The 14991-nt window shown below is 44.0% G+C and overlaps 1 protein-coding gene across 1 annotated transcript in view; it reads right to left on the reverse strand.

The window, feature by feature from the left end:
- Nucleotides 1–14991, reverse strand: part of LOC144484918 (EEF1A lysine methyltransferase 3-like) — a 31790-nt gene that overhangs the window by 15044 nt on the left and 1755 nt on the right. Inside the window, exon 3 of the mRNA XM_078203278.1 lies at nt 7068–7162. Within this exon, the coding sequence (XP_078059404.1) occupies nt 7068–7162 (95 nt within the window). The remainder of the gene's footprint in view (nt 1–7067; nt 7163–14991) is intronic.

Genomic DNA, 14991 nt, shown 5'->3' on the forward strand with positions numbered 1-14991 from the left:
CAAAAAAACCATTTAGTATCTCCCCCATCTCTTTTGGTTCCATACACAGTCTACCACTTTGGTCTTCAAGAGGACCAATTTTGTCCCTCACTATCCTTTTGTTCCTAACATACCTATAGAAGCTCTTTGGATTTTCCTTCACTCTGTCTGCCAAAGCAACCTCATGTCTTCTTTTAGCCCTCCTGATTTCCCTCTTAAGTAGCTTCTTGCACTTTTTATACTCCTCGAGCATCTGATCTGTTCCTTGCTGCCTGTACATTTCATACAACTCTCTCTTCCTCTTAATCAGTGTTACAATCTCCCTCGAGAACCAAGGTTCCTTATTCCTATTTACTTTGCCTTTAATCCTGACAGGAACATACAACTCTGCACTCTCAAAATTTCTCCTTTGAAGGCCTCCCACTTTCCATTTACATCCTTACCAGAGAACAGCCTGTGCCAATCCACACTTCCCAGATCCCTTCTCATTTAATCAAATTTGGCCTTTTTCCAGTTCAGAACTTCAACCCGAGGACCAGATCTATCCTTATCCATGATCAGGTTGAAACTAATGGCATTATGATCACTGGATCCAAAGTGTTCCCTCACACTCACATCCGTCACCTGCCCTAACTCATTTGGGACACCTGGGACTTCGATGTTGTGGCTATTTCAGAGACATGGATAGAGCAGGGGCAGGAATGGATGCTGCAGGTCCCGGGGTTCAAATGTTTTAGTCGAAGTAGGGAAGGAGGTAGAAGAGGGGGAGGGGTAGCATTATTGGTCAGAGATTGTATCACAGTGTCAGAGAGGAGGTTTGATGAGGACTTATCTGTTGAGGTAGTATGGGCGGAGATTAGAAATAGGAGAGGAGAGGTCACCCTGTTGGGAGTCTTTTATAGACCTCCTAAAAGTTATAGAGAGGTTGAGGAAAGGATTGCGGAGTCAATCCTGCTTAGGAGTGAAAGTAATAGGGCAGTTGTTATGGGGGATTTTAACTTGACTAATATTGACTGGAATTGTTATAGCTCTAGCTCGTTAGAGGGGTCAGTTTTTGTTCAAAGCGTGCAGGAAGGTTTTTTGACTCAGTATGTAGACAGGCCAACTAGAGGTGAGGCTATATTGGATCTGGTGCTGGGAAATGAGCCAGACCAGGTGCTAGACTTGGAAGTTGGTGTGCATTTTGGTGATAGTGACCACAATTCGGTTACGTTCACCTTAGTGATGGAAAGGGATAGGCATGAACCTCGGGCCAGTGGTTTTAGCTGGGGGAAGGGTAATTATGAGGCTATTAGGAGAGAATTAGGAAACATAGGTTGGACTAGGAGATTACAGGGACTGGGAACGTCCGACATGTGGAGTTTTTTCAAGGAGCAGCTACTGCGAGTCTGTGATAGGTATGTCCCTGTCAGGCAAGGAGGAATTGGTAGGGCTAGGGAACCGTGGTGCACCAAAAAAGTTTCTTTGTTGGTTAAAAAGAAAAAGGAGGCTTATGTTCGGATGAGACGTGAGCACTCGGGTAGTGCACTAGAAAGCTTTAGATTGGCTAAGAGGGAGTTGAAGAGCGAGCTTAGAAGGGCTAAAAGGGGACATGAGAAGACTTTGGCGGATAGGGTTAAAGAGAATCCTAAGGCGTTCTATAGGTATGTCAAGAACAGAAGGTTGGTTAGGGCAAGTTTAGGGCCAGTTATAGATGGCAGAGGGAAGATATGTGTGGAACCGGAGGAGATTGGTGAAGCATTGAACCAATATTTCTCTTCGGTGTTCACGCAAGGGGACATGAATATAGCTGAGGAGGACACTGGGTTGCAAGGGAGTAGAATAGACAGTATTACAGTTGATAAGGAGGATGTGCAGGATATTCTGGAGGGTCTGAAAATAGATAAATCCCCTGGTCCGGATGGGATTTATCCAAGGATTCTCTGGGAGGCAAGAGAAGTGATTGCAGAGCCTCTGGCTCTGATCTTCAGGTCGTCGTTGGCCTCTGGTATAGTACCAGAAGATTGGAGGTTAGCGAATGTTGTCCCATTGTTTAAGAAGGGGAACAGAGACTTCCCCGGGAATTATAGACCGGTGAGTCTCACTTCTGTTGTCGGCAAGATGTTGGAAAAAATTATAAGGGATAGGATTTATAGTTATTTGGAGAGTAATGAATTGATAGGTGATAGTCAGCATGGTTTTGTGGCAGGTAGGTCGTGCCTTACTAACCTTATTGAGTTTTTTGAGAAAGTGACCAAGGAGGTGGATGGGGGCAAGGCAGTGGACGTGGTATATATGGATTTTAGTAAGGCGTTTGATAAGGTTCACCATGGTAGGCTTCTGCAGAAAATGCAGATGTATGGGATTGGGGGTGATCTAGGAAATTGGATCAGGAATTGGCTAGCGGATAGGAAACAGAGGGTGGTGGTTGATAGTAAATATTCATCATGGAGTGCGGTTACAAGTGGTGTACCTCAGGGATCTGTTTTGGGGCCACTGCTGTTTGTAATATTTATTAATGATCTGGATGAGGGTATAGTTGGGTGGATTAGCAAATTTGCTGATGACACCAAAGTCGGTGGTGTGGTAGACAGTGAGGAAGGGTGTCGTAGTTTGCAGGAAGACTTAGACAGGTTGCAAAGTTGGGCCGAGAGGTGGCGGATGGAGTTTAATGCGGAGAAGTGTGAGGTAATTCACTTTGGTAGGAATAACAGATGTGTTGAGTATAGGGCTAACGGGAGGACTTTGAATAGTGTGGAGGAGCAGAGGGATCTAGGTGTATGTGTGCATAGATCCCTGAAAGTTGGGAATCAAGTAGATAAGGTTGTTAAGAAGGCATATGGTGTCTTGGCGTTTATTGGTAGGGGGATTGAATTTAGGAGTCGTAGCGTTATGTTGCAACTGTACACAACTCTGGTGCGGCCGCACTTGGAGTACTGTGTGCAGTTCTGGTCCCCACATTACAGGAAGGATGTGGAGGCTTTGGAGAGGGTGCAGAGGAGGTTTACCAGGATGTTGCCTGGTATGGAGGGGAGATCCTATGAGGAGAGGCTGAGGGATTTGGGATTGTTTTCGCTGGAAAGGCGGCGGCTAAGAGGGGATCTTATTGAAACATATAAGATGATTAGAGGTTTAGATAGGGTGGATAGTGATAGCCTTTTTCCTCTGATGGAGAAATCCAGCACGAGGGGGCATGGCTTTAAATTGAGGGGGGGTAGTTATAGAACCGATGTCAGGGGTAGGTTCTTTACCCAGAGGGTGGTGAGGGATTGGAATGCCCTGCCAGCATCAGTAGTAAATGCGCCTAGTTTGGGGGCGTTTAAGAGATCCGTAGATAGGTTCATGGACGAAAAGAAATTGGTTTAGGTTGGAGGGTCACAGTTTTTTTTTTAACTGGTCGGTGCAACATCGTGGGCCGAAGGGCCTGTTCTGCGCTGTAATGTTCTATGTTCTATGTTCTATGTTCTATTTCCCAATAGGAGATCCAATATCGCATCCTCTCTAGTTGGCACCTCTATATACTGATGTAGATAATTCTCCTGAACACATTTTACAAATTCTACCCCGTCTAAACCTTTAACAGGATGCGAGTCCCAATCTATATGTGGAAAATTAAAATCCCCTACTATCACAACTTTGTGTTTCTTGCAGTTGTCAGCTATCTCTCCGCTGATTTGCTCCTCCAATTCTCGCTGACTATTGGGTGGTCTATAATACAACCCCATTAATGTGGTCATACCTTTCCTGTTTCTCAGCTCCACCCATAGGGCCTCTGTAGACAAGCTCCCTAATCTATCCTGCCTGAGTACCACTGTAACATTTTCCCTGACCAACAATGCCACCCCCCCCCCCCCCCCCCACCACCACCTTTTATCCCTCTGCCTCTATCCCGCCTGAAATATTGGAACCATGGAACATTGAGCTGCCAGTCCTGCCCCTCCTGTAGCCAAGTTTCACGAATGGCTATAATGTCATATTTCCATGTGTCTATCCACGCCTTCAGCTCATCTGCCTTCCCCACAATACTCCTGGCATTGAAATAGACACACCTCAAAAGATTATTTCCACCACACTCAACCCTTCCATTTGTGATTTTGCTTGAACTAACCTGTCTTTTTACCCCTGCTCCACTATCTGCTCTGGCACTCTGGTTCCCATCCCCCTGCAAATCTAGTTTAAACGCTCCCCAGTAACACTAGCAAATCTCCCTGCAAGTATATTGGTCCCCTTGTAGTTTAGGTTGAGTTTGCACATTCTCCCTGTGTCTGCATGGGTTTCCTCCGGGTGCCCCCGTTTCCTTCCACAGTCCAAAGATGTGCAGATTAGGTGGAATCTGAGACGCTACAGAAGCAGGGTAAAGATTTGAAAATGAAGTGTTTCTTACCCACTTTTAAAAGACAATCCACATTCGCACCAGTCACATTTCACACACTCTGCTCAGTATTGTGTTGGGGGGGTGTTTAGTGCGGGATCAGTGTTTGCTTTTCTCAAACCGCAGTGATATTCCCAACAAGGGCAAGAGGTTTCAGTGTTTAAACATGTAAACATTACAAAACTAAACCAGACAGAAAGTGATGAGGCCTCACACCTTCAATGTAGCCATCTTCGCTCAGAGTCTGAGAGATTGTGGGTTCAGGTCAGAGCCTGAAATACTAGGCCCTTAGCATCGAGACACACAGAGACAGAGAAACACAGAGACAGAGACAGATACAGAGAAATGCAGAGACAGAGAGACACACACAGATACATAGAGAGATATACACACAGAGGCAGAGAGAGAGACACAGATCCAGAGAAGTACAGAGACAGAGAGACACACAGATACACAGAGAGATAGAGACAGAGAGACACACACACAGATACACAGAGAAATAGAGACAGAGAGAAACAAAGAGACAGAGAGAGACACACAAATACAGAGACAGAGTGAAATATACAAATATACCGAGAGACAGAGAGAGACACAGATACAGAGAAATACAGAGACAGAGACAGACACACAGATACACAGAGAGATAGAGACACAGAGACACACAGATACACAGAGAGATAGAGACAGAGAGACACACAGATACACAGAGAGATAGAGACAGAGAGACACACAGATACACAGAGAGATAGAGACACAGAGAGACACACAGATACACAGAGAGATAGAGACACAGAGAGACACACAGATACACAGAGAGTTAGAAACAGAGAGACACACAGATACACAGAGAGATAGAAACAGAGAGACACACAGATACACAGAGAGATAGAAACAGAGAGACACACAGAGAGATAGAGACAGAGAGACACACAGATACACAGAGAGATAGAAAAGGGCGGCATGGTAGCACAGTGGTTAGCACTGCTGCTTCACAGCTCCAGGGACCTGGGATCGATTCCCGGCTTGGGTCACTGTCTGTGTGGAGTTTGCACATTCTCCTCGTGTCTGCGTGGGTTTCCTCCGGGTGCTCCGGTTTCCTCCTACAGTCCAAAGATGTGCGGGTTAGGTTGATTGGCCATGCTAAAATTGCCCTTAGTGTCATGGGGTGTGTAGGTTAGAGGGATTAGTGGGTAAATATGTAAGGATATGGGGATAGGGCCTGGGTGTGATTGTGGTCGGTGCAGACTCGATGGGCCGAATGGCCTCTTTCTGTGCTGTAGGGTTTCTGAGAAAGCTCGGCACAACATCGTGGGCCGAAGGGCCTGTTCTGTGCTGTACTGTTCTATGTTCTATGTTCTAGAAACAGAGAGACACACAGATACACAGAGAGATAGAGACAGAGAGACACACAAATACGCAGAGAGATAGAAACAGAGAGACACACAGATACACAGAGAGATAGAGACACAGAGAGACACACAGATACACAGAGAGAGATAGAGACACAGAGAGACGCACAGATACACAGAGAGATAGAGACAGAGAGACACACACATAAACAGACTAACAGAGAAATACAGAAAGAGAGTTTGGCAAAGTCAGATTTAATTTTCCATTCAATATTTATTTAAAAATTCAGAGAATATTTTACAGGAAAATTGATTTTAAAGTTAACAAAAGTGAATCTGACCTTTGAGCTTCACAATGAGATCTGAACCCCTACGCTCTGAGCTGCCCAATATCTGTACAGCTGTACCAGACACCAGAAAGAGAAAACCAGAGCTCAACATCACGGGAAATGAACAATTGTGAATCAGGAACGAGAAAAGTTATTAATTTATACCTGAGATTTAAACTACAGGAAAACTATTCACTACAATTACATTACGTAAACTGTTCCCAGTGTGATATACGTTTTGTTTTCAATTGAAGTTCTTTCTTTGTCAATTTCCATCCCTCACGGAATGAAATTGCTGTCGGAAGCTGGATTTCAATTGATGCAATAATGTGGATTCTTCTGCCATCTCTGCAGTTCTCGCTGTTCCAACTTTCTGTTCTTCAAAATGAGTTCTTATTACTTCTGGAATTGAATACTTAAACTCCTCCAGCAGAACAATAGCTCTAATAGACTCATATTTATTTTCTATCTTTTATACCTGCAACTGTACAGGACCTTGGTGAGACCACATTTGGAATATTGTTTGCAGTTCTGATCACCTCACTATAAGAAGGATGTGGAAGCGCTGGAAAGAGTGCAGAGGAGATTTACCAGGATGCTGCCTGGTTTGGAGGGTAGGTCTTATGAGGAAAGGTTGAGGGAGCTAGGGCTGTTCTCTCTGGAGTGGAGGAGGCTGAGGGGAGACTTAATAGAGGTGTATAAAATGATGAAGGGGATAGATAGAGTGAACGTTCAACGACTATTTCCTCGGGTGGATGGAGCTATTACAAGGGGGCATAACTATAGGGTTCATGGTGGGAGATATAGGCAGGATATCAGAGGTAGGTTCTTTACGCAGATAGTGGTTCGGGTGTGGAATGGACTGCCTGCAGTGATAGTGGAGTCATTTAGGAACATTTAAGCGGTTATTGGATAGGCACATGGAGCACACCAGGGTGATAGAGAGTGGGATAGCTTGATCTTGGTTTCAGATAAAGCTCGGCACAACATCGTGGGCCGAAGGGCGTGTTCTGTGCTGTACTGTTTTATGTTCTATGTTCTATGTTCTAATACTCTCACCCATCTATCGAAGTTGCTCAGCTTAATTCTTTCACTCTCGAAACGTTTCTGAAATGTTTCCTTCCTCACATTTCTGAACTGTGGTCCATTTGCTTCTGGTAACAATTTGTAAGCACTCAAAACAGCCTTCTTTAATTCTTCATACTTCCCTTACATCTCCTCTGACAGCACGGCAAACACCTCAGTAGCCCTGCCTACCAATTGGTCTGAATTAACATTACCCACACCTCCACTGGCCATTTCATCTCTGTAACCAATTTCTCAAAGGAGATGAAAAAGGCTTCTGCGTCCTTCTGATCGAATTTTGGTAATGTTTGGACATATTTTTATACATCTCTATCAGGCGGTTGGCTACACTGAGCTTGCTCACAATCACTTCCATCTTGTACTTTCACTTCTGTCACTTGAAGTATTTTTTGCTTCGAATTCGAACTTCATCTTTTCCAACTCAAACTATCTTTCGCTTTCTTCTCCCTCTTTTTTCTGACTCCGGCCTTTTAAGTTCACTTTCTAACTCCATTTGTCTCATTTCTAATTTATTGTTTCTCTGACTCCACTCTGAATGCTTGGCTATCTCCGTTGCAATTTTAGCTTTCCTATTATCCTTGGTTCAAGCAAAGTTTAGCCTGTTTGCCAATTCTACAGTGTCACCTTTTTCTGTCATTATAAACTTTCTTGGCAAATATGGAAAGCATCGCCAACTCCTAGAACCTCTTCAGCAATGTTAAGAGCCATTTCCCCACTTTTTATTTAATCTGCTTGTTGTCTGTTAGCAGATCTTACACTCGGCACTTAAGGTTTATTTAAAGACCTGAGACTGTTCAAATCCCGGAGGAGCCACCAGTCTGTAACAAGGGGTGGGAGGTTAATCTCCTCTCTGCGAAAAAGCACTCAACCACTCAAAGATAAGTAGTTCCCTTCATAATCTATTTAAGTGTGTGTGAGAAGAGATAGTACCTGCACTTCAGCAACTTTTGGTGGTCAAATCAAAATGATTACCTGAGACTGTCTCTGGGAAGGAATACGTAACAATTTATTCATCTTACGAACAGTGAACACGTTAACTAAACTATTAACAAACCGAATAAAATATTATTATTAATGAATGTTGTTTAGATAAATACAATTCCTATGTATTAACCAAATAAAAAGTTGAATTTCTAGTCACTCTCCAAATAAAATAAGGTGTTATTTTCCCGAATCTTCTGTCTCCTTTACCTTCTCTTTTCAGTATCTTCTGCTGGTACCTTTACGATTGAGATGAGACTTTCTTTTAAGACATAAATGTGACTCTTAGGTTGTTAGAGGAAGTTCCTTGCTGTGCTTCTTTCTCTCTCTCAAACTATGAAATGTGTCAGTTGCTGGCAGAGGCAGTGGCTGTCTGGACCTCTGGAGTTGGGAACTGTTTCTTCCATCCCTGATGACATACCAAAATCCTGACAATAAGATTGTTTTCCATGTTATCAAAACATCAAATTCAAATCTGATACGCTGCAGCTATTCAAATGCCTAGTTTAACCTGATAGGGCAAACTTCAAAAACAACCTGCTGTCTTGGCAGCACCACTGCCCAGGCTCGTCATACAATGTTTCAGTCTGTGCACCTGCATCTTTTCACGACATAAAAATGCTACCTTTTCAAACAGAACCATGAAACTTTACAACTCTCAGCATTTTAGAAGTTCTTTTTCTAATTTTACAAACACTAACTTCACAACAATAGGAACACCGGAAATTAGGAACACATGACTTTGGAGCAGAAGTAGGCAAATTGAGCATTTCAGCCTGCTCTGCATTTCAGTCAGATCATGCCTGATCTCTCCATTGTCTCAAATCCAACTCCCCACCTGTTCCCAGATTCTTCTTTATTTCTTTATCAGAAGTATATCCATCTCCCTCATTAAGCGATTCAATGATTCAGACTCCACCGCGCTCTGTGGCAGCAACTTCCACAAATTCGCCACCCTCTGTGTGAATTAGTTCTTCCTCATTTCAGTTTTAAAGCTACCGCCTCTCAACCTATACCTGTGACCTCTTGTTCTAGATTGCAGCATAAGAGGAAAGATTGGCTCAAAATTACTTCAGCAATCCCTTTGAAAATTTTATATACCTCGATCAGATTCCCCTTCCATCCTTCTGAACTCCAGAGAAAGCAAACCCAAACTGTTGAACCTCTCCTCACATGTCAACCCCTTCATACCCCCGGAATCAATCGAGTGAAAGTTCTCTGAACTGCTTCCAATGCCACCACATTCTTCCTCAAAGTTATCCATTCGGAATGAAAAATACCCCAACCACAATTGAAATATTACCAAATAAGATCATTTCAGTATTATCCAATTGTACGGTATATATAGGCAATGTGGTGATTTTAAGTCAGACGTGAACCTGTGGTGGAATTATTCAATCGACTTCAGGAGGTGGGCTTGGCGGTAACCATAGCTAAGTGTGAGTTTGGAAAGGCCCAAGTCACATTCCTCGGCCAAACAATTGGACATGGACAAATCGCTCCACGGGATGTGAAAACAAAAGTTATTGGCGAGTTCCCAATGACGTCGACAAAAAGGAGAGTAATTACATTTCTGGCCCTGAATGGTTTTCATTGGAAGTTTGTGCCGAATTTTAGCATTGTGGTTTCTCCACAATTGGCCTCTGGTATAGTACCAGAAGATTGGAGGTTAGCGAATGTTGTCCCATTGTTTAAGAAGGGGAACAGAGACTTCCCCGGGAATTATAGACCGGTGAGTCTCACTTCTGTTGTCGGCAAGATGTTGGAAAAAATTATAAGGGATAGGATTTATAGTTATTTGGAGAGTAATGAATTGATAGGTGATAGTCAGCATGGTTTTGTGGCAGGTAGGTCGTGCCTTACTAACCTTATTGAGTTTTTTGAGAAAGTGACCAAGGAGGTGGATGGGGGCAAGGCAGTGGACGTGGTATATATGGATTTTAGTAAGGCGTTTGATAAGGTTCACCATGGTAGGCTTCTGCAGAAAATGCAGATGTATGGGATTGGGGGTGATCTAGGAAATTGGATCAGGAATTGGCTAGCGGATAGGAAACAGAGGGTGGTGGTTGATAGTAAATATTCATCATGGAGTGCGGTTACAAGTGGTGTACCTCAGGGATCTGTTTTGGGGCCACTGCTGTTTGTAATATTTATTAATGATCTGGATGAGGGTATAGTTGGGTGGATTAGCAAATTTGCTGATGACACCAAAGTCGGTGGTGTGGTAGACAGTGAGGAAGGGTGTCGTAGTTTGCAGGAAGACTTAGACAGGTTGCAAAGTTGGGCCGAGAGGTGGCGGATGGAGTTTAATGCGGAGAAGTGTGAGGTAATTCACTTTGGTAGGAATAACAGATGTGTTGAGTATAGGGCTAACGGGAGGACTTTGAATAGTGTGGAGGAGCAGAGGGATCTAGGTGTATGTGTGCATAGATCCCTGAAAGTTGGGAATCAAGTAGATAAGGTTGTTAAGAAGGCATATGGTGTCTTGGCGTTTATTGGTAGGGGGATTGAATTTAGGAGTCGTAGCGTTATGTTGCAACTGTACACAACTCTGGTGCGGCCGCACTTGGAGTACTGTGTGCAGTTCTGGTCCCCACATTACAGGAAGGATGTGGAGGCTTTGGAGAGGGTGCAGAGGAGGTTTACCAGGATGTTGCCTGGTATGGAGGGGAGATCCTATGAGGAGAGGCTGAGGGATTTGGGATTGTTTTCGCTGGAAAGGCGGCGGCTAAGAGGGGATCTTATTGAAACATATAAGATGATTAGAGGTTTAGATAGGGTGGATAGTGATAGCCTTTTTCCTCTGATGGAGAAATCCAGCACGAGGGGGCATGGCTTTAAATTGAGGGGGGGTAGTTATAGAACCGATGTCAGGGGTAGGTTCTTTACCCAGAGGGTGGTGAGGGATTGGAATGCCCTGCCAGCATCAGTAGTAAATGCGCCTAGTTTGGGGGCGTTTAAGAGATCCGTAGATAGGTTCATGGACGAAAAGAAATTGGTTTAGGTTGGAGGGTCACAGTTTTTTTTTTTTTTTTAACTGGTCGGTGCAACATCGTGGGCCGAAGGGCCTGTTCTGCGCTGTAATGTTCTATGTTCTATGTTCTATGTTCCACTGACTAATTGCTGAAGAAGCGTACAAAACTTCAGTGGAGAGCGGAGTGTCAACAGACATTTGAAGGCCTGAAGGCTGTGTTAACAGGTGCCCCTCTGTTGACCACATGAAATTACACAGAACCATTTAAGGTGGCCATCGATGCGAGTGGTGTGGGTCTCGATGCCGTGCTATTACAAGAAGACGATGAAAACTCTTGGCTATCTTTTAAAAAAAAATGATCTTCAGAAGAAATATTCAACGAATGAGAAAAAGACCTTGGGTTTGGTGCTGGTTTTGCAAAAGTTTAACTTTTATGTTACCAGGAATTCATCTAAGACGATTTTGTATACTGCAATCCGTTGACGTTTTTGGAGAAATTTGAGAATAAAAATGCCAGATTGTTTCGATGGAGTCTATTATTGCAGCGATTAAATTTAAAAGTTATACATGAGCAAGGAAGAGACTATATGATTGTCTATGTTTGGTCACGAATGTGATAAATGATGTTGTGTTCGAATTTGGAAGACAAGGAATGAAATTGACTATATTACTGTTCTGTTTGCATGTTTTAACTTTGTAAAATTAATGCATATATTGCGAAGTAATCTTAGTGTGAAACTGAAAGGGCTTGAAAAACGAAACCATCTTGAATGCTGATGCTTCTTTTTTTATTCTGAAGGCGCTGCTGTGCCTTTAAGGAATGTGTTTTTAGGCATGTTCTCTGCAGCATGTCAGCAAGCCTTTGTTTTTGATATTGGCACCGAGCTGCCTGATTAGATGTCATTGTATTGCTGATAGAATGGTTTAAGTGGGGATTTGTTTATTTTTACTCTGGGCCTAATGCACTTTCTGGGAGCTTCCGACCATTTGAAGTATGGTGGGAAGATTGTTTGACATGCCAAAGTCAGGCGGTTCCTTCACAGAGGAATCCAATGATTCACTTTCAGTTTTATTTCGAAGTTATGTGGAATCCAGACATAAATGCAGTATTTCTGTGCCTCTACCCTTGTTGTTAGAAATTCTGCTCTACAGGAAGCAGTCTGCTTGCCTTCCTGGAGTAACAGCTTTGCTGGCTAAACGGTAGAGCACAGTAAGAAGTCTCACAACACCAGGTTAAAGGCCAACAGGTTTATTTGGTTGCACAAGCCCCAAGCTTTCGAGCGCTGCCCCTTCATCAGGTGAGTGGGAGTTCTGTTCACAAACAGGGTATATAAAGACACAAACTCAATTTACAAAATAATGGTTGGAATGCGAGTCTTAACAGGTAATCAAGTCTTAAAGGTACAGACAATGTGTGTGGAGAGACGGTAAAGCACAGGTTAAAGGGATGTGTATTGTCTCCAGCATGGACAGTTAGTGAGATTTTGCAAGCCCAGGCAAGTCGTGGGGGTTACAGATAGTGTGACATGAACCCAAGATCCCGGTTGAGGCCATCTGCATGTGTGCGGAACTTGGCCATCAGTTTCTGCTCAGCGACTCTGCGTTGTCGTGTGTCATGAAGGCCGCCTTGGAGAATGTTTACCCGAAGATCAGAGGCCGAATGCCCGTGACCGCTGAAGTGTTCCCCGACAGGAAGAGAAAAGTCTTGCCTGATGATTGTCGAGCGGTGTTTATTCATCTGTTGTCGTAGCGTCTGCATGGTCCCCCCAATGTACCATGCCTCGGGACATCCTTTCCTGCAGCGTATCAGGTAGACAACGTTGGCCGAGTTGCAAGTGTATGTACCATGTACCTGGTGGATGGTGTTCTCACGTGAGATGATGGCATCCGGCACGTCTTGCACAGGTTGCTGTGGCAGCATTGTGTGGTGTCGTGGTCACTGTTCTCCTGAAGGCTGGGTAGTTTGCTGCGGACAATGGTCTGTTTGAGGTTGTGCGGTTGTTTGAAGGCAAGACGTGGGGGTGTGGGGAGATGTTCCTCTTGATCGATGACATGTTGAAGGCTCCGGAGAAGTTGTCGTAGCTACTCCGCTCTGGGGATGTAGTGGACGACGATACATGGTACACACACCTGGAACTCGGCCAACGGTGTCTACCTGATACGCTGCAGGAAAGGATGTCCCGAGGCATGGTACATTGGGGGGACCATGCAGACGCTACGACAACGGATCCACATCATAAACGCGAGAGGCCAGCAGTGGTTTTCCCTCCACCACGAGGTCTGCTGGAATTTACAAAGCTGGGAAATCAGAGTTTCAATTGTATCCAAAGGATTAATTCACAGCAGGTATTTCCGAGCTGCGAAAGCAAATGAGCATACTTATTTTCTGTGCTGCACCTGGGGCAATATCCATTGTTATAAGGAGATATGTTGTGTTCGAACAGTGTATTCAGATGTTATGTTTTATAAAATATCATGGGTGTTTTTTCTTGTTTGTAATTTGTAAAAAAATATTGCTAATTTTCAATCTATCTACTACTTTTTGATAAAAGCTCCATAGTGGGTCATTTGAATCATACCTGAAGTGAAATATCTCATGCTTCCCTTGGCCAAATTCACATTGCAAATCCTATGATGCAGGCTGACATTATAAAGTACCTTGGACATTCTGCCCTGGATTCTAACATTCACTGAGCAGTTAGACTGTGGAATTCGTCCCTTCTCCGAAAGCACTGGGGGCTGGGTCACTGAATTTATTCAACGCTGAGGTTTCCTGTCGACAACAGAGACAACCGTTGTGGAGGACAGATAGGGCAGTGAGGTTGGGGCGATAAACAAATCTGCCAAGTCCATGTTGAATGGCGGGTCAGGCTCTTAGGGCGCAGGGGCATATCCCTGCCTCTATCCCATGCTCCTATGATTCGGCGTGTTCGTTGTTCCCCTTAACAACTCGATACCCGGATCACAGGATTCAATCAATCCTGAAGAAGGAATTAGGTTCGTGAAGAATCGCTGACTCAAATGTAATAACGGAGCTTTGCTTTGGTGCGCGGAATTGGGGAGGCGTTGGGGAGAGCTCAAGGGACAAAGTGAGTTGCAGAGGTTAGAAGTTTGAAATATTGGCGAGGAAAAATAATGAGGAACCAGATTCGAGTTCAAAAATCGGGTTGAAGCCCAGGAAATGAAGATTTTGCTTTTCCTGTGAAACATTTGCCAGTGCTCACACTCGTGCAAATTCCTGACCGGATGTTCAGGTGCGAAATTATCCCCAGCCTGTTGAATACTACATTAAGCACAATGATTCTGGAGTTGCACGTTCCCTGAACCGAAATATATTCCCGCCTGATTATTAACCAGCGAATTTAGGATTTAGAGCAAGTTTTTAGAGCAATCAAATGCAAAACAAATAACAGGCCAGGTGCCCTTGGGATTTATGTGTTTACGTCAGTTCAATCCAGAGAGCGGCGCGATTGCACGGGCCGAGGTTAGCATTGTTTTACTGTAAGTAGCATCACATTGTCAATCCATTGTCGAGCAGTTTTCAGATATATCGGGGCAGCAGCTTTTTGTTAATGCTCGTCAGCTGACTGTCTGTGAATTGCTGATTAAAAGCCTTCACTAAAATGGGCAGAAAGTTGGGGATCGGGTTATTGAGTAACAGACTCTTGCTGCTTTACAGCACAGAAAGAGGCCGTTTGGCCCATCTTGTCTCTGCCGGCCATCAAGCACCTATTTATTCTTTTTTGACTTTCCAGCAATTGGCCTGTAGCCACCTCTGCTATGGCGTTTCAATAGTTCGTCTAAATGCCGAAATGTTGAGAGTTCCCCCGCCTCATCCACCCTTTCATGCAGTGAGTTTCCAGATTACCATCACCCTCTGGATGAAAACAGTTCTTCTCAAATCCCCCCTCAAGTTCCTTCTCCTTTTGTAGAATATTTCCT

The sequence above is a fragment of the Mustelus asterias genome, unplaced genomic scaffold (genome assembly GCF_964213995.1).
Source record: "Mustelus asterias unplaced genomic scaffold, sMusAst1.hap1.1 HAP1_SCAFFOLD_134, whole genome shotgun sequence".
In the NCBI taxonomy this organism is placed as follows: Eukaryota; Metazoa; Chordata; class Chondrichthyes; order Carcharhiniformes; family Triakidae; genus Mustelus; species Mustelus asterias.